This window comes from Lontra canadensis, unplaced genomic scaffold, assembly GCF_010015895.1.
Source record: "Lontra canadensis isolate GAN:19392208 unplaced genomic scaffold, GSC_riverotter_1.0 scaffold43, whole genome shotgun sequence".
Classification (NCBI taxonomy): domain Eukaryota; kingdom Metazoa; phylum Chordata; class Mammalia; order Carnivora; family Mustelidae; genus Lontra; species Lontra canadensis.
Window position 1 is genome coordinate 12,803,344 of NW_022631037.1, and position 24,326 is coordinate 12,827,669.

The 24,326-nt window shown below is 59.8% G+C and overlaps 1 protein-coding gene across 5 annotated transcripts in view; it reads left to right on the forward strand.

The window, feature by feature from the left end:
- ARHGAP23 (Rho GTPase activating protein 23) overlaps positions 1-24,326 on the forward strand; it is a 77,260-nt gene that overhangs the window by 26,291 nt on the left and 26,643 nt on the right. For 2 of the 5 annotated variants that reach the window (XM_032871425.1, XM_032871423.1), the window contains exons 2-11: positions 7,194-7,355; positions 9,917-9,965; positions 11,201-11,299; positions 11,433-11,511; positions 11,690-11,744; positions 14,813-15,977; positions 17,673-17,828; positions 18,069-18,180; positions 18,356-18,413; positions 19,629-19,772. In XM_032871425.1, coding sequence (XP_032727316.1) covers positions 7,194-7,355; positions 9,917-9,965; positions 11,201-11,299; positions 11,433-11,511; positions 11,690-11,744; positions 14,813-15,977; positions 17,673-17,828; positions 18,069-18,180; positions 18,356-18,413; positions 19,629-19,772 — 2,079 coding nt within the window. Of the gene's footprint in view, positions 1-3,165; positions 3,331-7,193; positions 7,356-9,916; positions 9,966-11,200; positions 11,300-11,432; positions 11,512-11,689; positions 11,745-13,576; positions 13,683-14,812; positions 15,978-17,672; positions 17,829-18,068; positions 18,181-18,355; positions 18,414-19,628; positions 19,773-24,326 lie in introns of those variants that run through there. The other 3 variants (XM_032871426.1, XM_032871424.1, XM_032871427.1) reach the window with 3 other exon arrangements.

Here is a 24,326-nt window from a genome sequence, read left to right on the forward strand (position 1 = left end):
GGACGCTGCATGAAATCCAGTGAAAGAGCCTTCAAACAGTAAAGAATGATGATCTCATTTGGAGAGAAGACTGGACGCCCTCCCCTTGGAGGCGCAGCCCCCGAGAGCCCTATCCCAGGGACCCTCAGCAAGGTGAAGTTGAATGGATTTTGCAAGCTGGTCAAACTAGAGGATGATGGGAGGGACTGCTCAGCGGGGTAATTCCTGATTTGGGGGGAGGAAGCTGGGGAGGGTGCAGGGGAGGAGGACTCACACCAGGCAGGAAGGCTTGGAATAGAATCTCAGCACCGCCTGGTATTTCCCAGCCCTGGGCCCCATCCCCCCCCACTCTGGGACCCACCCCACATTCCTTTCCCAGAGGAAATGGGGGAGGGGGCTGAGAGGCTCCCCAGACCTGTAGAATCATCTATTCAAGCTCTGTACAACCTTCCAGGCCCTACTGTGTGCACCCCCTTCCTGACACGCCTGCGGAGGCAGCTGGGCAGAGGGGGCAGGGTGGGGAAAGGGCACGTTTGGGTTGGAAGAGACGGGGACCCCCTTGCTGCCCAGCCAGGTTAGAGGGCAGGAAGTGGACATCATATATGGTTTATAATTTCCTAGGTCTCTGAACACAGGAACCCTGTGCTGCTCTGCCTCGCCCCTCCCTGGAGCCCTCAGAAACCTCAGCAGTTTCGAGGGAAGTGGATTCCTGATAGACCCACAGCAGCACCTGTTGGCCGTGAGAGGCTCCATGGGGCATGAGGGGGGAGAGTAACCCCATTTCCTCAGAATCAGGGACTGGGCTTGAGGCAAGAAGAGAGGAAGTCAGGCAGCTGGAAGGACCTACTGGCTGCTTACTGGGAGAGCAGGCCGGACTCTGAAGGAGGACATCCCTGAGACTCTTGCCCTCAATTGGGGCCACAGTGTGTGTGACAGGGCTAAGGACAGCGTGTGGTGGGGCTCCCAGCTGGTCTCTGAAGGCCTGACCTTGGTGGGGGAGCAGACAGGGAGGCACAGGACTGACAAGGGCAGGAGTGGTCCTGACCCAGTATCCTTGGTTTTCCAGTGATGGTGGGGGGGGGGGGCAGGGAGGCTGCTAATGGAAATGCCAGGTCAATGCTCCCCCTGACTGCGGTTCTTTCCCACTCTGCCCCTAAGCCCTCCTGACTCAGCGCCCGTGGCAGCCTTGCTCTTCCCGTCTGGCTTCCGCCAGGGTGGGGGTGGGGGTCCAGCTCCTGCACAGGGGGCCCAGCAAGCGGCAAACAGGAAACAGGAGAACAAAACCCGCTCCCTGGCCCCCACTCGCCTGCCTCACCCTCACCCTTCCTCCTCCCTTCCTCCTCCCTCCCTCGCTCCTGCCCAGCCCAGCAGTCCTCTAGTTTGCCTCCCTCCTCTCCTGCTCCTCCATCTCCCTCCCCACCCCCTCCCACCCCATCCACCGTGATCCACCACCATGGCTGTCCAGCAGAGGACACAGGTGTTGGGATGGGGACGGGCAGGGGGAGGTACCCCTTCTGCGGGGCCCTCCCTTTGGTGGTTGCCACTCAAGGGCCCAGCCCTTTGGCTCTTCCTCCCAGAACTCCTAGATAAGGGAGCAGGGTTGGGCTGGAGGTGCTCTCCTACCGCCACTGCCCTTCCCTGGCTGCCGGCTAGAATTTAGGTGTAAGATCCAAAGTTGGAGTGAGGGGCCCTGGGCTTGGAGTTCCTCGCTTGCCATAACAAGCTAAGTGCTCTTGGGCCTCCATTGCTTTCCCGGAATACGGGGTCATAGCCCGGGGCCTGGGCCACAGTGAGTGGCTATGGTGAAAAGCACCCTGGGAACCATCCAGTAAGACAGACATAGTGGCAAATATGCACCTACTAGCCAAGGCCTCTGCTGGCCCCACCCGGGAAGGGGCCTGGGGAGAGAGAGCCAGGAAGGGGAGGCAAGCAGGGTCTGCCATCAACATGGGCTTCCTGTCTGACTCACAAGCTGGGGTGGGGGGTTGGCGAGCTAGGCGCCCATTGTCAACCTGGCCGTGGCCCCTCTGGGTGGAACTAATGGGCAGGGGGTCCTGGGGAAGAGGGTTGCTCGCAATCCCCTACCAGCAGTCGTGGGGACCCCACCCGCAGCTTTAGGGGCTATCCTAAGTCTGGTGTGGGGTGTTAGGAGAGTCAGTCTGCTCTCAGTGCTGGGCACTGTGTGTGTGTGTATGTGTGTGTGTGTGTGATCAGAGGGGTACAGCATCTATGCATGGAATGTGTGTCACTGGGTGATGTGTGCATGTCATCTAGCTGCTTTCATGGGGGTCTCGTGGGGTGTGTGGCGAGTGTATGGGTGGGTATGGGGGTGGGGAGGCATCTGGTGTGCTTTTAGGAACACAGTGGGTATGTTTGCAAATGTGTGTGGGGGGGTATGGGGGGCATATTTGCATGGGAAGGTGTCCCCCCACAATACATATGTGAGGGGAACAGTGTGTTTATGTGGGGTCTGTGGATGGAGGGAGAGTGAGAGTATGTGTGTGGATGGGAGAGTAGCGGCTGTATAGGTGTGTGTGTGTGTGTTGTGTGGGTCTGTACGGGGTGGGTAGGTGTGCGTGTACATGTGTGCCCCAGTGAAGGTGTTTCTTGGGCACGTGAAGTTGGATGCGCGCGTGTCCTGCTGAGTACAACTCTGCGTGCGTGTGGGCCGGGGCACCGTGTGAGCTTCCGTCGTGCGGGAGGGTGAGGGTGTGTGTGTACGTGTGTGCCCGTGGCCGGGGTGTGCGGCTGCGCGGGGGCGCTGTGTAGTGCCTCCCGCGTGTGTGTGGGTGTGTGTGAGTGTGTGGCATCGGGGCGGCCGCGCACAGGGGCCGCCCCGGAGGGGGAGGCGTCTGCCGGGCGCGACTCGCCGGCGTGTCCGGACTCAGGCGCCTTCTGCGGCCCGGGGAGGCGCGGGAGGCGCGGAGCTGTGCAGCCGTCCTGCCGCCGTCCGCGCGGGCCGCCCATCCCCTCGGGGCCCCTGGGTCTCGGACCCGCGGCTCCGGGGGGCGGGCGGGGACCCCCGGGGCCCGCCCGCCACCCGGGGGGCCGAGGACGCCGCCGGCCGGGCGCCGTGGAGCCCCCAGGGTCCCCCGCGCTGCGCGCCCGGCTCCGGAAGCCCGGCCCGCGGCGCCGGCGCCGTGGGGCCGGGGCGGCGGCCGGGCCCTAGGGCCCCCGCCGGCTGCCGCGCTCGTGGGCAGCGCCGTGTGGCGCGTGGAGCGGGCGGGGGCCCGGGGCTGGCGCTGGGAGCGAGCCGTCGGCGTGGACTGCAGCGCCCCGGAGCCGCGCTGTCTCTGGTTGCCCTGCCTCGCCCACAGCGATCTCCCCGCGCGGGGGCCGCGCAGTGCCAGGGTGAGCGCCACGGGGCTGCGGGACGAGGGGGGCAGAGAGTTGGACTGGGGCCTCGTCCCGGTGGGTGGGGGGTGCAATCGGGCCACCAGCTTCTTGGGCTCTTTGACCTGACCGGCATTCTGGGACGGAGGCCCCGGAGTGGGGAGGGAGTGAGGAGCTGGAGAGATGTGGGCGAGCGTGGCAGGTTGTGGCTGGGAGCTTCTCCGGGGGTGCTGGATGTGCACCTCCCAGTCTGGGGGGCGGCCTCCAGTGGCTCAAGCTTCTGGGTTTACACGCAGTGGAAGGATGGAAGGGACCAGGGTTGTTGGAAGAGATGCTGGGGCACAGAGTCCTGAGGAGTTTGCTGGGCAGGAACCCTGAGTCAGAGGCAGGCAACGGTGTTAGTAAGTGGAGTAGAGGGCATCGTTTGGCCATCTCCCCGTTAGGGGCGGTGGGCACAGGGCACAGGAGGGCTTCCTAGTGGGCAGAGGAGTAATGAGTGATCTCAGGGAGAGGACTGACAGGCATGGAGATAGGGGGTGGGGACAGTGTGTCTACTGTCCGGGATCAACCAGGCTGGTAGGGCGTGAGTCACAGTGGGCATCGTGCCCAGCATGAAGGCTGTGCTCCCGCAATGACCTCTTTATGCTACTAGCGGGGAGGAGCAGGACTCCTGGGTTCTGGTTCCTGGTGTTGCTAACCTACCATGTGTCCTCTGTCTCACTTGTGGCCCTGGGGCCATCTGCCCTCTTCCCACCATCAGCTGGCATTTCTGGATGTCTCTATCTGGACCAGGAGAGTGGTAACCAGTGATGTCCCCGTGTCCCCCCGAGTCTCTCTCTCTCCACATCCCCTTGTCTCTGTGCCTCCCCCAGAGAGGCAGAAGTAGGGATGTGTGTGAGCTGAACCCCTTCCCCATCTAGTCGCCTTTCTATTCCCAATGTTGACTCCTTCTCTGTTTCTGTGTCTACCCCCTCACTCCCTGTCAAGATGGGAGCCAGACCCGGTGTTGTCCCAGGTCAGAGGGGAGGAGAGGAAATGTGTGCATCATAGCATGAAGGATTGAGGTTAAATCCAAGGAAGAACTTCCCACAGGGGCACCTCCAGATCTAGCTGTTGATGGGAGTTGTGTGCTCTTCAGGCAGGGGTGTAGTGGCTATGATGGGGGGATTCCCACATGGACATTCTCAGGAGCTGGGTGGAAGGGATGGGGGAAGGGAGACTGGGAGGAAGGAAAAGAGGAAAGGGAGAGGCAGAGACAAGGGAGGGGGTGCCAATGGGGCTTGGGCCAAGAAGGGACCTGAGAGGAGAAGGCCTGCCCCCTGATCTGGGTTACAGCAAGGCTCCCAGAGAGGGGCACCCCCAGGCCACTGGCTGCTCAGGGCAGGATGTGTGCTGGAGGAGGGGTGGGGGGCGTGCGGGGACCTGTCCCAGCCAGTTCTCGTCACTGGGGCAGCTGGTGGCTTAAACCTTAATCCAGGACACCGGCAAAACAATGGGCCCTGCAAACAGCCTCATCTCTGAGCCTGGGGGGAGAGGTGTGCAGGGTAGGTAGCTAACACTGGGGAGGAGCAGGGGCTTCTGGTAGGAACAGGCAGGGAGGGTCCCCCAGGCCCTCTTCTCTCCCCCATCAGTTCCTTGCCAAGTCAGCAGAGATAGGAAATCCTGGGGATTTCAGACCTCAGCAGAATTCCCAGAGAATTTTCTCTTCTGGACTCTTCAGACCCCCCCATGGGGGGTGTGGGGCTTGGTGGAACTTGGGCGGGGGGGGGCTCTAGCTACAAGTGGAAGGAGCCAAGGGTCCATCTCCAGGCCTCCTGCCCCATGCCGGAATCCATGGAATGCCACCGCTGCCCGGACTGGGGAGCACCGCCGGGACTGGGGAGTTCTTTTGCTTGGACCTCTCAGGGGAATGAGTGCTCACAACCTCATCTGACAAGCTTTGTAAATGGATATGATTGGAATGATTGCCCTGGCCTGGAGTCTCGCTCAGGCCCCCGTACCTTCCACCTGGCCATGTTCTCTGGGACTACGTGAAGCAAGCCTCCCACCTCTGTCATGTTTTTCTTTCATCTTCTGAGACCTGACAATCCACCCGCTCTCCCAAGCCTGTGTAACTGCGGTCCCACTTTCCACCCCGCACAGAAGTCCCTAGTGAGAATGTCTGAGTGGCTCAGTTGGTTAAGCGTCTGCCTTCCGCTCTGGTTGTGATCCCAGAGTCTTGGGATCGAGTCCCACATTGGGAGAGCCTGGTTCTCTGTCTCCCATTCCCCATTCTCATACTCTCTCTCTCTCTCTCAAACAAACTCTGAAAGAAAAAAAGAAAGAAGGAAAGGAAGGAAGGAAGGAAGGAAGGAAGGAAAAAAGAAGTCCCTAGCAAAAGGGCTGGGCCCATCTGCTTTCCACCAGAAGTGTGAACAGGCTGGGGCAGGGATACATGAAGGAGTGTCTTAGTATCCGTTCATTGGAGTAGCAAATTTGAACTTTCTTTAGCTGTTATACTGGGGTGGGGGGTAGAGAAAGGGACTTACTGGGGAGCGGGGGAGGGAAGTTCTCACCCACTAAGCCCACGGGCTCTTTCCCTCTCCACCCAGTTGCCTTTGTTCCCCTGAGGACTCCTGCCTGGTGCTGGTGCTGGGAGGAGTTGGGGGTTGAGGACTGTTGAGGGTGGGGGTAAAAGGGTTTCTTGCCCTCTGAGGTTTGGATGAGGGCCCTCAGATAGGTTAGGATGCCTGCAGTTGGGGGTTAAAAGCCCCAAGGGAGGCATCCTGGCTTTTCACCGTCTTCTCCACCTTGCCGTCCACCGCCCTGGTCACATGTCTGTCTGACACCCTTCTGTCACCCACCTTCCCTCTCTGCGTCTGAGCAGAGAATCTGAAGAGAGAGCCCTCTCTCAGGGGGTGTCTGTGCTCTTGTCCCTTCTGCTCCAGAAGCAGACCTGTGTGCCCCCAAACCGTGGTCTTCAGACACCCTCTGCCAGGTCATCTTGGGGAATCCCAAGGATTGCATCTGGTCAGCCAGAGGGCAGTGGAGGGCCTCCCCCACCCCCAACCTGGTTCCCCTCTTCGATCCCATGAATAGCCAGGCCTCTGGCTGAGCTCCAGAGCCTCAGGAAGTCCCTTTGGTTGTCTGGGGTCTGGGCTGCTCCCTCGTGGCTCTAGTCCCCCACCTGCTGTCGCTGCTGCTCCTGAAGGATACATGTTTGCGCTCCCTTCTGTCCGCACACGTGCGTGTCTGTGTGTCTGCAGCATATGCCGGGGGCCTCTGTCTGTATGTATGTGCTGTGCAAGACCCTGATTGTGTGCGACTGGGTGTGCACATGTTTGTCTAATGTAAGTGTGTGTGTGTGTGTCTGCTCCTCTGTGTGTCCGTCCTTGTGCACCTTTGCACAAGAGTGTGCTTCTCTGGGTGTGTGCTGTTCTCACTGCAGGAGTGCGTGCTGACGTGTGTGTGCATGTGTGCATGTGTGTAAGATGGCGCAGCAGGCAGCAGTGAGCGTGGACGGCAGCAGGCACTTCCCCAGCAAGCAGTCTGTGTGTGCACTTCCTGGAGCATAGTAGGTGCTCAGTAAACATTTGCCAAACTGACCTGAATGAGAATGTGTTTGGCTGGGGAGACTTGTTTCCCTGGAGGCAAAGGCAACCTGTGGGGATGGAGGGGAGAGAAAGAAAGAAGCAGCTTTGGGCTGGGGAGGGTGGGAGAGGAAAGAAGGGAGTAAGGAGGAGGGGGAGGAGGGGAGCAGGGGAGGGGGCCTGGAACCCTCCAGGGCCCACGCCCCCCTACCAGCTGTCCCCCATCCCTCCTCCTGGCTGCGGGAGGCAGTGTGCAGACTCAGGGACGTGGGCCGCATGGCCACTCAACCCTGTCTCCCTATGCTCCCACAGCTGCCACTGGGCCCGAGAGATGGGTGCTCCCTGGGGCACCCCCTCCCCTGGCAGGGGCCGCGGACACTGCTGCTGCACAAAAGTCTCCAGGATGGCTTTGGCTTCACCCTCCGCCACTTCATCGTGTACCCACCCGAGTCAGCCGTGCACTGCAGCCTGAAGGTACCCCCACCTGGTCCCGCCACCTGGCCCCACCTGAGGAAGCCTTAATGGGGGGAGGGGAGATCCCTTTGCCCTGCCCCCTCCATGGCCCTTCTTCTGTGGCCTGGAGGGAAGGAGGGTCCCCCCCCAGAGAGGCAGGGACAGCCCTGGCTGGGTCATTTGCATTGTGGGAGTGTGGACCAGCTCCCTAACTGCTCTGGGTTTGGTCTTCCCAAGAGAAGGGGCTGGTGGATGGTTCTGGGCGAGCCAGGATGCTCATGCCCACCACCAGACTCTTGGCCCTTGGAAGGTGAACAACCTTCTATCTTCTCTGAAAGATGGAGTTCCAGGGACTCTGTGTTCTCTTTGGCTGCTTCTGAGCTGGGTTCATGGTCCCCCTCCCTGGCCCAAGCTCTTGGGGAGTCTGTCTCCACACACCTCTGGCACTCCTGGAGTGTCCCCGTCCGCTCTGGTCTGGGCTCTGTGCTCTGGAGAGTAGCAGGCTGCGCAGAGGGTGCCCTGGGTTCTAATCCCGCTGCAGCTCCTACCTCACTGTGGACCTTGAGAGGGTCTCCCTCTCCTCCGGGCTCCATTTCTCCTCCCACTTGACCCCCAAGAGCCATTCTGGCCCTCATCTAAATGTCAGGTTCTCTGAGTCCAGGAACTGGGGCTGCAGCATGGGCTGAGCGGGGGAGGGCCTCCCTGCCTGGGAAGCAGGCGCTCAGGGGAGGCAGGTGAGGGGGCCCCAGGCAGGAACCAGGGCTCCCCAGGAAGGCCCTGCTCCCTCTCCAACCTGTCTCCCAGCAGGGGAGGAAACAGATTTATTTTGGAGTCAGTGAACCCTATTCTCCTCTTCCCTCTGGGCTGGGACCAGCTGTTGGGGACTGTCCCTTGGGGAGCTCAGTCTCACCTGCCTGAGAGCCAAGGCCTTGCCTGTGTCTGTGAACTTTCATGACTTGGTGTGTACAGCCGGGTGCACATCTGTTGGTCGTGCGCATGTGCGTTTGTTCGTCTGTATCCACGGATATCTGTAAATATGCATCTCGTGTACACGGCCCCGTGTGCCCTCATCTGTGTGTGAATCTGGAAGCCCCTGCCTAAAAGATTCCCACTGGCTGCAGCTGTGCTTAAGAGTGTAAGCCGAGGGTGATAGTATATAAGAGGGAGGGGCACAGGCCTCCTTGATGCCCAAGGGCCCCAGCCTCAAAGGTTCCTAGGACCTCCAGTCTTTCCTTTCCTTCTTCCCTAGCATGTCCCCCTGCCACCTTCTCTTGGGAGACCCAGCTGAGGGGTGAGTGGGACAGATGCAGCCTGAGTGGTCGAGACTGGGTGGTAGGCCTGTGTCAGAGAGACCTCGCGCATGTGGGGTGCTGGAAGACCGCAGGCAGGGCCAGCCAGGGACAGGCTCCATCCAATTTCCAGATCTGCCCAGGGCTGGGAGCCCTCAGGGAGCTCAGCGGTCCAAATGCATCTGTCTGCCCCTGCCACCAGCTCACAGTGCTGTCAGCTCACATCAGCAGGCAGGCACGCTCCATGTGGGGAGCGGCAGGGCCCAGTCACCTTCGTGTCCCTGCTGGGGTGCCGGAGAGTCCTGGGTTTCAGCCCTGCTTCTGCTACAGCCTCTGAGTGACCCTGGACAACTCATGCCCTGTCATCTGCGTGGATGGATGGATGGTCTGTGGAGAGTGGTAGATCCGATGACGCCCAGCATCTCATCCAGCTCTAGTGTGCTGTCCGGTGGCCCTGTCCTGTCTCCCTGGCCTTCTCTCCTTCCCTCATTTCTGTTTCCTCCCCAAATCCATTCTCTCCCTCTCGCTACTAGGCTGATCCCAGGGGCCTCCCTCGTGGGTCTCCTGGACTCCATTTCTTAGCCCCGCTAGATGCTAGAATCTTCTTCCCTAACTGGTATTTCACATCCACTCTCTCCCACCCAGGAACCTTCACTGGCTCCCTCTTTCTCTCCTTTCAACCCCGAACACTTTTGTCTGACTTCTGGCACTTGCTGGTGTCGCTTTCTTCCTCCCTCAGCTCAGCTGATCCAGTCCCACAAATGCTTGCTTCTTTCTGCGGCCCAGCACCTGCCTGCATGGGCTCCTCCACTCCCCACAGTGCTCTCTCCCCTCCCTCCTCAGACTTGCCTTAAAATCCCTTCCCCTAGAGGGGTGCTAATCAGGCCTTCCCTTCCATTCTCTAAGAGCTGATAGCCACCGTTTGCACTTGTCCTCCCTGCTTATCTGTGCGGGCCTGGATCCTCTCTGTGGGTTGTTAGCCTGTTTGGAACTGCCTCCATTGGGCTTTGAGCTCCCCAGGGGTAGGGGTCATGGGTCCCCCATTGGATTGGGGGCTTTCAGATGGCTGAGATACAAGGCTGTGGGATCAGCAGTCACAAGAGAGGGTTTGTGTTACTGGGGAACATTCCCTGGGACTTGATGTCCCTACTGACACCCCCCCTCCCGGGGGTGCTGGGCTAGTTGCGGGAAGATAAGAGGGAGGCTGCGGGTGGGGGAGCTTGAGGGTCCCGCCCAGGCGGAGCCGCTGAGGGCTGGATGGAGGGCCCACACCCACCTCTCTGTCCCCTGCAGGAGGAAGAGAATGGAGGACGAGGAGGAGGAGGAGGAGGAGGAGGAGGAGGTAAGGAGTGGTGGGGGCAGTGGTGGGGGCAGGTCCTAGGGCTGGGGCTGTGGCCTGTCCTCCAGCTTCTGTTTCTCCGCTCTCTACCCAAAGTCAGCCAGAATTTTGCTGTCCACCTGCCCCCCCCACAAATGTTGTTCCAGTCTTTGCTCTTTCCTGTGTCCACTCTGGATATCTTCTCTCTCTCTCTCTCTCTCTCTCTCTCTATCCTTCTTTTCTTCTCTCGATTTCTCTCCCTCTGGGCCTGCATTCCACACTGGGAGTTGGGGGTGCTCTGGGGAGCCAGTGGCTTTCTAAGACCTGGCCCTTGGCCCCTGGCCCCTGGGAGTTACTCTCAGGCTAGAATGAGGCACAGACAAGGGCTGTAGAGCCCAGGAGCCGGCGGTAGGTGCAGCTGACCAATGGCTGTCCTCAGGGGTAAAGACACTGGGCTTCTGGTGGGTGTAAGGGGACCCCTAAGGTCTTTATCTTTTCCCATGTGGGCCTGACTCCCCTAGCTGTCACCCTTGCTAGCCACAAGGTCCCCGTTCCGCCACCCAAGGTATTCAAGACGGGCATCCTTCTTTCTCTGCCACTGGGGCTTCTGTGGGGCAGCCATGGTGACAAAGTCTCCCTGAGTCCCCATCGCGGAGGCCCGTAGGGATGAGGGCAAGAGCCAGCTGACCTAGAACAGACCCATTCCTCTGATGGAGACAGCAGCAGAGGATAATTGCTGGGGTGTAATGTGTTGTCCAGAGGGGGTGAGCGTCCTTCTCGGGAGCTGGAGGGCTCTGCTTAGAGCGCTTCCCTGGGGAAGGGGTACAAGGGAGGTGTGGGCATCGCGTGTCTGAGCTACAGGGCTGTTCTGCGGCTGTCCATGGGTCTGTGGGTGTGGACGTTCTGCCCCGCTGGCCAGGGAGCTCCAGGAGGGCAAGGCCCACGTCTGTCTGTCCATCTGTCCGTCCTTATTAGTCTGCTTTCTGGCACAGTGCTGGGGCGCGAGGGGCATTTAAGGAATGACCCTGTGTGTCTGTGTAGGTTTTCCTCCATGTGGGTTTTTGTTCTTCCAGAGGTGTGTCCTCTGGTCTCCCCCCACCACCCACCCATGCATCTCCATCTCTGTGAACGTACAGGTCCACATCTGTGTCCGTGTGGGTGTGATCCTTCTGAATGTGTGTCCCCTGTGTGTGTAGCTGCGCATGGGTGTGACCTGCAGCAGCTCCCCCCCCCCAGCTAACCTGGCTGATGCCCACCAGGACCCTCCTCCCGGCACCACCGCCTGGAGCCCATGGATACCATCTTTGTCAAGAATGTGAAGGATGACGGCCCTGCCCACAGAGCAGGCCTGCGCACAGGTGAGCTGTCTGGATTTCCCAGTTTCTTATACATCCCTGGGCCTCTTCTCCCTACCCTCCAGTCAGGATGGGATTCTCAGATCCAGGCCCCCCCTTGGCCTGCTCACACTGCGACCGTGCCCCTCTTCTCCAGGAGACCGGCTGGTGAAGGTGAACGGGGAGAGCGTCATTGGGAAGACCTACTCCCAGGTCATAGCTCTGATCCAGAATAGGTGAGCGCCCCCTGCCTCCCTTCTCCTGTAATAGCTCCCAGCCCGCTACGGGAGTCCCTGCATCCCATCGCCTTGACCCCCTGCCAGGGGGTGGGGGGGGTGTCCTGGCGACCAGGATCCCTGTTCTCCCAGACCCTGTTGCCTCCGCCTGGCCTGACTCCCTGCCCTGTCTCTGTAGCGATGATACTCTGGAGCTCTCCATCATGCCCAAGGACGAGGACATCCTCCAGCTGGTGAGTCCAGTCCTGCTGTCTGAGGTGGAGGGCCCCTGGGGCCTGGGGGCACAATACGTCCCTTCTCTTTGGGCCTCCCTTGTACATTGGACCTTTTGGGAGGCAGATTACAGTTTCGGGGGCAGCCCCAGCCTGGCATTGCCCAATCAGGGCTGCCAGGCCCATCCCGGGGCTGGGACTGGTTGTTGCTTCATTCAGGGCTGCTGTCTGTGCTGGGGGAGGGGGGAGGCGCTGGCCTTGGCAGGCCAGATTCCTGCCAGGGTATCTGAAAGGAGGGTGGCCCAGCAGGCCCTGCCAGACTGGCACGTTCTCATCGGCTCCCAGGAGCCTGTTCTCCACACCGCTTCCCTGCCTGGCCCCGTGTGAACTTGTCTCCTATAGCTGTGTCCCCACACACATGCACACACACACACACACACACACACACACACCCCACTCCACCTTTGAGTGCTGCTGTTCGCACAACACACCACACACCACTCACTGCACACACACAATACGCTAGATACACAGCCACACAACACAAACACCACGGTGCCCACCCTTCATCCCGCTCCCCATGCGCACTCACACACTGCCCCAGGCCCGTGCGGCACCACACCCACGGCCACAACCGCACACCTCCTCAAGCCTCCCAGGACACAAACGTCACACCAGCACAACACACTTCGGGGTGTCACAGCATGTGTACCCCAACTTACCACCACATGAACACTCTCTGACATCACAGAGGCTTGCCATGGTCACAGCATGTGTGCTCACAGACACCACAGCCTGTTCAAGCCTGGTTTGCCAGCCCCGTCACCCAAACTGACACTCTTGGGGTGCACAGGCCAAGTGCCCTCCCCCTGAGCACTTCAGCAACACCCAGAACCCTGCCCTGGGCTGCCACACACAGAGCAGACGCCCAGACTGCATGCAGGGTACCCTGCACTAATGTGTGTCCCTGTCTGCACACATACACACACACACACACACACACACACACACACACACACACACACAGGCCGTCTCTCTGGGCACCCTGACCCCAGTCCTGGCCCAGAGCCCAGGCCAGTCCTCTCTGCCCAGTGTCCAGTTTCCTGATCTCATGGGCCTAAGCCAGATGCCAGCTTGCTTGCCCCCAAGGTCACTGACCCCTAGGGGAAGGCCGAGGGCCAAACCCAGAAGGCCCTGGGAGCCGCCAGGCTGGCCTCGGCCCTGGATGTGCTCGCATAATCCCTGTAATCACAGTGCCATACTTGGCACCATGCCCCTCTGGGAACCTCTACCCTCTGACCTGGATTGCCCCCTGTCCTTCCTGGGTAGGGGGAGGTAAGTCTGGAAGCCCAGAGAGGTGGATGGCTCCCCACAAGTCTCAAAGGCCCTGCGGGTACACTTGCCCCAGGCTGAGCCCTGCGGGAGTGACAGGGAAGGATCTAGGGCTCCCCAGGATCTCTCCCTGCCAGGGCAGAGGAGGGCTGGGGTGGGGAGAGGGGCCGCCTTGAGCTGTGTTAGCGAGAAGTTCGAGTTCAGGCGGGCAGGCAGCCCCAGATGTCAGCATCTGGGGCCCTCTGCCGGCCCCCCACCCCATCCTAGGCCAGCCAGAGGGTGGGGCCCAGGCATTCCTGTGGTTGGGAGCCAAGGCTGGAGGCCAATGGGGCCGCGGCAGCTGCTGACGCCACCGCCGACGCAGCGCGGCCCCTCCACACCCATCTTCCCCTCCCTCCTCCTCCTCCCGCCGGCCGGAGAGGGAGAGAGAGAGAGAGAGAGCCAGTGGGGGCTGAGGGTGGCCGCAGGGAGGGCAGACTGGGGGGGGGGGGGAACGGAGGCTGGGCTAACGCCCAGGTCGGTGGGGGTTAGCCCCAGCAGTGGGGAGGGCGGAGGCTGGCCGAGATGCTGCCGCCACCGCCCTGATGCGGGGAGCCCGGGGAGCCGGCAGGATGGCAGGAGGGAGAGGTACGTGAGTGTCCCTGGCTGGTGTGTGGGTCTGAAGGGGGCTGAGTGTGTGTGGGGGGGTGTGGTCTAACTTGTCCTCATCACATGATGTGTGTGCCTGGGACCGGAGATAGAGTTATTTGTTGTGTCTATGTCTCATTGTGTTTCGCTCTGTGTGTGTGTCGTTGGGTGTGTATTTTCCGGTATCTCCTTGTGGTGTGGCACACGCATGCGGGCGCCCGTGTGTGTGTCTGTGTGTTTCACGCTCCCAGCCTTTGATACTTCACGCCGCGATAGCCCCCTCCACATCGCCCCCCCCGCCCCTGCCCCCCGCACCCATCAAGGGCCAGGCTAGGCCAGGGCCACAAGGCCGCTGTCCCTTTGGGCTGCCTCCTTTTTTGGCTGGGCCTGGGCGCGGGCCCTGTCCCTCCTCAGCAATGCAGCGTCAGCCTCAGCTCCCAGTGCCAGATTCCAGGCCTGGGGTGGCAGAAGGTGGCCCAAGGCCCCTTCGGCAGTCTGGCCCCTCCCCCAAGCCTGGCCCAGAGTGAGCAAGAGGTGGGCAAGTTTCTCCTCACTCTGCTGGCCCAGGAGCCAGGCCCCAGCTCCCTGTCCAGGTGATGGAGGGACAGCCGGGCTTTCCCAGCCCCCGACCATCCCCAGCCCACCCCACTGTGGACACACCCCTTAGTCGGTTTCCCTCTTGTCTCCGGCCACCTTGGCTGGTCTCTGATGGGGTTTTCCAGCTCTGCCACAGAGGGACCGTGGGCACTGTTGGATGTAAGGAAGCAGGGAGGTGGCTGAGGCCAGCATGGGGGGAGGACCCCAGAAAACAGATGTTGGAATGTTTGTGGCTAAAGGCAGTCCTTGTCATAAGTCTTAGAGAAATCCTGGCTATTTCTCCAGTGAGAGAGAGAGAGAGACTCTGTGTGTGTGTATGTGTGTGAGAGACTCTCAAAGGCCTCTAATTTCTTTGTTCTCTCCCTCCCTTCCCCCCGACTGTCTTTGGAGCATGCCCTCCCTCTCCCACCCACTCAGGGCTTCGTCCTTTCCCTCAGCCCCCTTCTCTGGGGTCCTGACCTCTCAGGGCTACTATAGTTCTGCCCTGTGGGACTCATCCCACCCTGTTCACTTGCCTCTGTGTCCCCTGCCAGGCCTACTCCCAGGATGCCTACCTGAAGGGGAACGAGCCGTATTCCGGAGAGGCCCGGAGCATCCCAGAGCCGCCCCCCATCTGCTACCATCGCAAGACTTACGCCCCGCCAGCCCGGGTCGCCGCCTGGGCCACTATGGTGCCTGAGCCCCTCTCAGCGCCGCCTAGTGACCCCCGGAGTCCTGCTGCCTGGAGTGACCCGGGGCCCCGTGTCCCTTCTGCCACCCGCACCCATCTGGACAACCCTTCCTTGGGGATGAGCCAGCCCCGCCCCAGCCCTGGTGCCTTCCCCCGCCTCCCCTCGGAGCCCCGGACGCCCCGTGCCTTCCCCGAGCCTGGCGGCCGGGTGCCCCCCAGCAGACTGGAATGCCAGCAGGCCTTGTCACACTGGCTGTCAAACCAGGTACCCCGCAGGGCGGGGGAGAGACGGTGCCCTGCCATGCCCCCCCGGGCCCGCAGTGCCTCCCAGGACCGGTTGGAGGACGTGACTGCCCACCGCCCATGGCCCTGCTCCACCTCCCAGGGTGCCTTGAGCCAGCTGGGTCAGGAAGGCTGGCACCGGGCTCGCTCTGATGACTACCTGAGCCGGGCCACCCGCTCCGCCGAGGCACTAGGGCCAGGAGCACTGGTGTCACCCCGTTTTGAGCGCTGTGGCTGGGCGTCCCAGCGTCCATCGGCCCGCACCTCTGCCTGCTCCTCCAGGGACCTTCCCGCGCCCCAGGCCCAGCCTCCTCCTGGCCTCCAAGGCCTGGACGACATCGGGTACATTGGATACCGGAGCTACAGTCCATCATTCCAGCGCCGGACTGGCCTCCTACACGCACTGTCTTTCCGGGACTCACCCTTTGGGGGGCTGCCCACCTTCAGCTTGGCTCAGTCCCCAGCATCGTTCCCACCAGAGGCCTCCGAACCGCCCAGGGTTGTCCGCCCAGAACCCAGCACCCGGGCCCTGGAGCCTCCCACCGAGGATCGTCGTGACGAGGTGATCCTGAGGCAGAAGCCTCCCACAGGCCGCAAGGTCCAGCTGCCCCCTGCAAGACAGATGAACCTTGGGTTTGGTGAAGAGTCCCCAGAGCCAGAGACCAGTGGGCGAGTAGAACGCCTGGGCAGGAAGGTGGCCCCTTTGGCCACCACTGAAGATTCTCTGGCTTCCATTCCCTTCATTGGTGAGTGATGGTGCAGGTGGCTGTCTTGGGAGACTTGGTTGTCTGTGCCGGGCTGTACCCCACCCACCTGTCATCATGGGCAGAACTCTGGGTTGAGTGCTGATGGGACCAGTCTGTTTCTCTGTCTGTCCATCCATCCATCCATCCATCCATCCATCCTTCTGTGCTCTCTTGAATCCTTCTGTCATCCTTTCTTCTGTTCATTTGTCCTCCAGCCATCTTTCCTCCCTCCCTCCCATTCTTCCTTCCCGCCCCCTTCTCTTTAGCTCTCTGTTTTTACTTCCTCCTGTCTTTCCTTCCTTCTCTCTCTCCCTCCCTTTTGTCTGCCCACCTACCCACCCACCAGCTCGCCCACCCATTCATCAGTTTGCTTCTTTCCTGCTCCCTTTCTCCTCCCTCCCTTTGTTTGTTCATTCATTTCTCCCTTCCATCCCTCCATCCTTTCTTTATTCTACCCTTCCTTTGTTCCTTTCACTCTTCATTCCTTCCATCCACCCTCCATCCAACAAATACTTCTGTCAGGTACCGTGCGAGGTTCTGTGCTTTCCTGGAGTGTGTGGTCCCACGGCAGGGACAGGTGATCAGATGATGGGACAAGAACAAACCCATGGTGTGTGTGTGTGTGTGTGTGTGTGTGTGTGTGTGTGTGTGTGTGTGTGTGATGGGAGTATAGCAAGCTCTAGGAGACAGAGAAGAGCGCCATGGCCTAGATTGGGGCGTGGTCGCCAAGGAGAGAATCTTGGAGAAAGGAGATTAAGGCTGAGACTTGAAGGATGAGAAGGAGTTAGTCAGGGGGGAACGTTCTGGGCGAGAATAGACTGTGCCAAGATCCTGAAGTGAGAGAGGCCAGGTGCCCTTCCAGGTCATCAGAACAGGGCCAGAAGGGTCATGTCAGTCCCTGGGGAATTTGGACTTTATCCTTAGAGCAGAGGGGACGCTGAAGGTTTGCTGCCTGGGGAACAGATGTTGGATAAGGGAGAGGCAAGAGTGGAGAGGCCAGCTGATTCCCAGGTTTCTGGCCTCACTAGAGGGTTGTGCCTCACCTCCATATCGGGAATGAAAGTGGGGCTGGAACCACTCTATTGTCCAGGAGGATGCAGGATGGGTTGGATCTAGGGGCTTGAGAGAAAGACCAGACGCAAGATCATGAGACTGGGAGCCAGGAGCTGAGAGATGGTCCCTGGAGCTGAGAGTGCTGAGCTCATGCTGTGTGAGCTCACAGGAGTGAGGGAGAAGAGGGAGAGGAGACCTAGCCCTAGCTGGCCTTTGGTCTGAGCAGGCAGACACAGCCTTAGTAAAGTTCCTGGTCTGGGGCAAGAGGTAAAGCCTTTATTTTCAAACTACTCCCAGTCTGAGGGAGAAACATAGCACCTGTCTTCAAGGAGCCTCCAACTGATGAAGGGAGACCATGTTTATCCTTAAGAGACTCCTAGTCTAGGAGCCCAGTCTAGGGAGGGTGGCTCAGTCTCCGGCCTGGGTCACAGCTCAGTGTAAAGAACCACCCCACCTGGGAGGCAGGGGCTGAGCTCACAGTCTGAGGGTGTGGGGGGAGCCCTTGGCCACGGGCATATTGCTAGCAGGGCCTTGGAGGGCTTGAGCACTGGGGATGTGGGCTGGGCCTGGAGGTGAAGCTGGGGATGGGGCGGGCAGGTTCAGCTTTGAGCCACCTTTACCCACCACTCCCTCTGCTTGCAGATGAACCCACCAGCCCCAGCATTGACCTCCAAGCCAAGCATGTTCCCGCCTCCGCCGTGGTCTCCAGCGCCATGAATTCAGCCCCTGTCCTGGGCACCAGCCCCTCCTCCCCAACCTTCACCTTTGCCCTTGGCCGCCATTACTCCCAGGACTGCAGTGAGTGCTCCCTGAACCCCAGCCCTGTCCTCTCCCTCGCTGTCTGGTCCTTGGGGCGGGTGGGGGTGGTCTCTGCTAGGCTACCGCTACCTCATGTCTGGCATCTTCCTGCTGGCTTCTGCTACCCCCGGGGTCCCCTGGGCAGAGTCGCCTCCTGGCCCAGCCCAGACGGGAGGGCTACGGGAGCCCCCCACCCCACCATCCTGCTGACCCTGTGGCCCACCGTGGGCGGCTTTGCAGGCAGCATCAAGGCCGGCCGCCGCACCTCCTACCTGCTCGCCATCACCACAGAGCGCTCCAAGTCCTGCGACGACGGGCTCAACACCTTCCGGGAGGAGAGCAGGGCTCTGAGGTGAGGACGGGCCGCGGCCATCCCACCTGGGAGTCAGCACCGCCACCCCCTCTGGGGGTCCCCTACACACCAGGGCGATGAGCTTCCTCCCTGGAAGGCTCCAGAGCCTTTGGATTTAGGGGGGAAAGTCCTAGCTGTGCCCCCCACATCCCTCACACTCTGTTCTCACACGCAGGCGCCTGCCAAACCGAGTCCCCAGCCTGCGGATGCTGCGAAGCTTCTTCACTGATGGGGTGAGTGGTGAGGGCACGCGCAGGCGACAGTGCTGGGGTGCTGGGGAGTGACAGCTGCCTCAGCCGCAGAGCCCAGTGACCAGACATGGTCTCCTCCAGCTCCCGTCTCCCCTTCCCCATCTGGGCCTGATGCCCCTGATATGGCGTCCGTCATCACTTAGAGACACCCACGCCCTCCCACGTGAGGCTGTGGCCCTTGCAACTCCCCCGTCTGGAACACCCTTTCCACACACTCCCCTCCATAGCCCCGTGACTCACTTGGTTACTTTCTTCAGGTTTTTCCGAGCTTTTCTGAGAGTTTAGCCTTCATCCCTGTCATGTCATGCCTCCCTCCAGCTCCTAGGTTTTTCTCCTCAGCGGTCCTCCGGTGACACGGTTTATGCATCCGTCCCCTTTCTTGCCTGGGTCCCAGCTAGAATGTAAGCTCCGCGAGGACAGGGATCTCACTTGGCCTCCTTGCTCCCTGTGGGGACCTAAAGCTGCCTGTACCAGGTGGCATCAGGCATTATGTGTGTGGCATCTTCAGGGGACAGGGGACATGGGCAAGGAGGGGGACCCAGGATTGAGAGCAAAGGGCAGGCTGGAGTTCCCAGGCTCCGCACCTGGGGATGAGCGGGGGCTCAGTTCTGAGATGGCCCTCCCTCTTTGTGATTAGGGACAGACTGGAAGAACCATTTGATTTCAAACCCTCGGGATCTGGGATCTTCCGTTCATTTGACACCTTGAGGCCATTGTCACCTGGTTTACTCCTTATCACTTCCTCTGCTTACTTAACTCTCCCTTGACCTGTCACTTCTGTTGCTGGAGTCATGTTGACACTATCACTTCCTCTGTTTAACTCCTTGTGGACATGACTACCTGCTCCGTGAACTCAGCCTCTGTTGATGTTTCTACTTCCTGTTTATTTAACTCCATGTCGACACAATCACTTCCTCTGTTTCCTTAGTTTCTTCGAGTCTATAAAATGATGGGAGGCTCCAGATTGGCTTTTCTAGCGTGGGGAGGCATGGGGTCGGCAGGTCATGGCGTTTCCTCCTTTCTGGCTTCCTCAGCGCATGTGTCCCATGACCTCAGTGCAGTGGACCAGAGAGGGCAAGCAGGGCCCCTGAGGCCACACAGCACGGCAGCCTGCAGGGCTGCGCCAGGCCCATGGGGCTCCTGGCATGCTGGCACCGTGGGAGCCCCCCTAAGTTGCCTTCCGTTGTCTCGCTGCAGTCCTTGGATAGCTGGGGCACTTCAGAAGACGCAGATGCTCCTTCCAAGCGCCACTCGACCTCTGACCTCTCGGACGTCACCTTCAGCGACATCAGGAGAGAAGGCTGGTTGTATTATAAGCAGGTCCTCACCAAGAAGGGGAAGGTAAGGTGCTTGCTGGGATGAGATGGAGGTGGACTGAAGCTGTCTCCGGCAGAACTCTCCAGCTTCTGCACCCACCCCACAGCCTCTGGAGCCAGAGAGGGCCAGTCAAGTCTGTAGTGTGAGGGGTGGAGATTAGAGGTCAGGACGAACTTCCTGGGGGACCTAAAGAACTCATGAACAGGAGGTTAATCAGAGAGATGGGCTCTGTGGTGCAAGGGGTCTGGTCAGCATGCCTGAAATTCGGACAGAACCATGCCACAGTGAGCCTTGGTTAGCGGACCACCCCAAAGATGGACACGGGGGCTCAGGGAAAGGAAGGGAGCAAGGCCAGGGCGATTCTCTTAGGGGAGCTGAGGCCCCCAAAGAAGGCAGAAGTCAGCCTTTGCAGGGGTCTTGCAGGACAAGGAGCGATTTTAGTCTCTATCCTGAGGGCCACTGAAAGCTCCGGGGCCCCTTTGATTTGGCTTCCTGGGGAGGGTAATGAATTAGAGAGGGGCCGAGCCGAGGCAAGAAGACCATGTAAGAGCCACTGCAGCAATCCAGGTGAGCGATGAACATGGCTGGGCCCGAGGGTGGCAGGGGGAGACAAACAGGATCCTGATGGGAGAGGGCGGGGCCCCGGGGTCCCTGGGGTGGGAAGGCCATTCCAGGCCGGGTTGTGGCAGAGGAGGAAGGAGGAGACGCAGCCCAGGCAGAAGTGAGCAGAGTGATTAGCATAAAGCTGGGCTTGGCCCTTGACAGCATCATGCCTTGCTGGGGGCAGCTGGGATGACTCAGCTGTCTATGACTCAGTTTCCTCATCTGTAAATAGAGCTAAAAACAACCCTAGCACACACACCCCCATTGCCGAGGATTAAACGAGTTAACCTGAGCAAAAGTGTACCCAGGCCCTGGCCCAGGGAGCTCGTTTTCTGCTGTGGTTGGAATTTTCCATCCTGCCTTCTAGGGGTCTTGTACCTGGGGAAGTCATACAGACTTGGAGTTCCTGCCCGGCCACTCATGGCCAGCATCAGGCTTTGGGCAGCCCCTGTAACCTCTGTGCCTCACTTTTCCAATCTGTAAGATAGGGACATTCTGGGTTATTCTGCACCCTGGGCTGGTGTGAGGGGAAGTGAGCCGGGTAGGCCAGGAGGGGCAGGCATTCAGCACTGCCCTTGTCCAGTCCGTGGTAATGACGGAGTTCGCAGTAAGCTCCTGATTTGCGGTCAAGGTTCTGGGTATTTCATGGAGAGGGGGCCAGGCCGGTCCTGCCCTGCTGGGGCTGAGGATGAGCCAAGAAAGCACATGGTGCATAATAGTTGCCAGTGTTTGACTGTTAGAGGGGAGGAGTGGAGCGGAGTGGCGTGTAGGAGGTGACCCCAGTCTTGGAGGGCTGCAGGAAGGTGTCCAGGAGGCTGTGACGTGAAGGGTATGTGAGAATCCACAAAGCAGGGAGGGAGGGGAGTGCTTGGACAGTGGAGACACTCTCCTGGATGGTCGGTGGCAGGGGAGCAGAGCGGAGGGTGTGCTAGGTGGCTGCGAGCCAGGCTGAGAGGGGGAAGTCGAGGTGGGGAGTCTGGCGCCTGCTTGCAGGACCTCACCCCCGCCATGGCAAGCCTTTGCAGGGGTTCCAATGGGGGTGGGAGGTATGTGAGCCTAGGAGGCAAGGGTCATGCCCGCGACAGGAGAAGACAATGGCTTTGCTGTTGTCCAGGTGAGCGAGAGTGGGGGCCCTGACCAAGGTCCTGGCATGGGGCTGACGGGGAGGGACAATTTGGAGAGGTTGCAGAAGGGATGGCCTGGGCTTGCTGATGGCCAAGAGGAGAGAGAGGATAGAGGAGGCAGCTGATGGCTATGGGGGTGATGGGGCCTTCTCCTGAGCCCCAGGGCCCTAGAGGGGCGGGTTTGGTGAGGGGTTGCCTAGGAGGGAAGCAGGGACCAGCTGTGTGGGCTGACGAAGGGGAGCCAGGGTGGACAAACCCTTCCAGCCCAAAGTTGGAGCCCCTTGGAGGGCCTGGGGAGAACGACTGACTCCTGGCCGCTAGGTAGCCTGGCCCCCAGCTCTGGATGGCCCCTGGCAGGCCCGGCACAGTGTCTCCCGGGCAGGGAGGGGAGTGGGCCCCTTCCTGCTCACTGATCAGTTCTAGAGGACAGGGCCTTCCACTCCTGGCTCGGCCATGACCTGTTTCCCTTGTCCCCTTGCTGCTGTGACCTGGGAGTTAGGGGAGGGGTCTTCAAGTCTGCTGCAGGCCATTTGTCTGGGGTACCGATGGCCAGCTGGCTGTTGTCTGCTCTAGCAAATCCAGCATCTTTTGGGTGACCTCCATCCAGCCCCCAGCCTCTTTCAGAGGCCATTCTGTGGGGCCAGGGGGAACGGGTGTCACCAGTCCCTGCAGACACAGACCTAGCACATGAGCTGGACATAACCTTGGAGATCCGCTAGTACACTTTTCATTTTACCAATAGGGAACCCTGATGCCAAGAGAGGGGACTTGACTTGTCCAAGGTCACCCAGCTTGTTTGGTCTCAAAGGGGCCCCTTGCCACCACCTCACTCTGATATAAAAAAAAAAAAAAAAAATCCCCTGGAGGGCCATGCCTCTCCTGCTCTGATGATCCTGTCTGGGACCAGCAGCTCTGTGGTGGTGGGCAGGGCTCGTGGCCAGATGGGGCTGTGTTACTGCCATGGAAACTCCTCACCTGGTTTGTTCAGAGGGCAGAGGCCCGTGGTGGGTGAAGAGGAGTGGGTAGACCAGCAGCCCAAGGAAGGGAGGAGCCCTCGGTCCAATGGGGGGAGATGGAGCCCCTGCCTTCAGCGTGCTCCGAGGACGATTAATTCATTTATTCAGTGAATTTTGGGGAGCTCTTACCCTGCGCCTGTGGGCGCTCTAGGCTCTTGGATGTGGATGCGAGAGGAGAGACAACAAGCTCCCCGCCCCCAGGAGCTTACCGCTTATTGGAGAGATCCACATCCGGCGTAATGGGAAGTTGTAGTAAGCACCCCGGGAAAATGAACTGGGTCAGGTGATGGCCTTTATGTTTGCAGGTAACAGGGAGCAGCCTTTAGAAAAACAGGGTCTGTGAACGCCTCTCGGAGGAGGTGATATGCATGACATTTGAGTTCAGACCTAATGGGCAAGAGGGAGGCCACACAGAGAATCGAGAAAAGAGGCTCCAGGCAGAAGGAACAGCGTGATCAAGGGCCCCTAGAAAGGAAGCGTTTGGCCTGTTCACTAGAGAAGGCCCCTGTGTCCTGACACAGTGGGAAAGAAGCCGGTGGAGAAGTCAAGTTCGGAGAGGGAGGGACACATCACGGAAATTCTTAGATTTGATTGCAGTGGGTGGCAGGAGCCCAGGATAGGGTGCTGAGCAGGGGAGAGGGATCTCATTCGCATTTCCGAATGGTGGCTGCAGGGACGCCTGGGGGCCTCCTTTGGTTAAGCATCTATCTGCCTTTGGCTCAGGTCATGATCTTGGGGTCCTAGGATGGAGCCCCGTGTTGGGCTCCCTGCTCAGTGGGGAGTCTGCTTCTCCCTCCAACCATCCCCGCTCTCATGTTCTCTCATTCTCTATCTCAAATAAGTAAATAAAATCTTAAAACAAAAAAATGACAGCTGCAGGGGCGCCTGTCTGGCTCAGGTAGTCAAGTGTGTAACTCTTGGTCTGAGGGTCATGGGTTCAAGCCCCATGTTGGCTGGAGAGTGGATTATAGGAGGCAAGGGTGGGGACTAGGAAGGTTTGTGTAGTTGTGCAGGTAAGAGGGGTTGGTGGTGTGGACAAGGTGGTATAGGTAGCAGGGAAGATGGAGACAGGTGGTATTTCGGAAGCAGAGCATCTGTGCCCTTCTGATAGATTGGATGTCAAGGGTGAGGAAAAGGGAGGGGTCAAGGGCAACTCCCAGGTTTCTGGGCATCTGGGTGGATTTACTGAGTTGGAGAAGTTGGGGGAGGTGTGCTGTGGAGAGTAAGTTTGATGACAAAAAGCAAGTGGCCCATGGGGAGCAGGTAGTATGCAGAGCACCTAGGGGACAGCAAGTGGGGACACTGAGCAGGGAGGTGCAAGGCTGTGGCAGGGGGAGGAGGGATGCCAGACCAGGGATACATTTGGGGATTTGGGAATCACCATCAGCAGACAGACAGGATTTAAAGCCACAGGCATGGATGACATCATGGGAAAGGCGTGCAGGGGCAGGGGAACCCAAGAGAAAGTTCTGGAGACCCCCCTCTTTAGGGCAGCTTCTCAGCCTCAACTCTGGTGACATGGGGGTCGGATGATTCTTAGTTGTGGAGGGCTATCTTGGACATCGGGGGGGGGGGGGTGATCAGCAGTGTCCTTGGCTTCTCACCACTGGATGTCATAGGACTTCCCCAGGTGTGACAACTGAAAATGTCTCCAGACAGATGTCCCCTGGGCACCATTTGCCCCTGTCAAGAACTGTTGGTGAGAGGATGTTGGGGGGAAGGAAACCAGTGGAGGAGACTGAGAAGGAGTCATTGAAATTGGGAGGAAAAACTGGGACCCTGGGCGAAGCAGAGGCAGGGGCTGGGGATGAGACCTGAGTTGGCTGGCAGTGGGC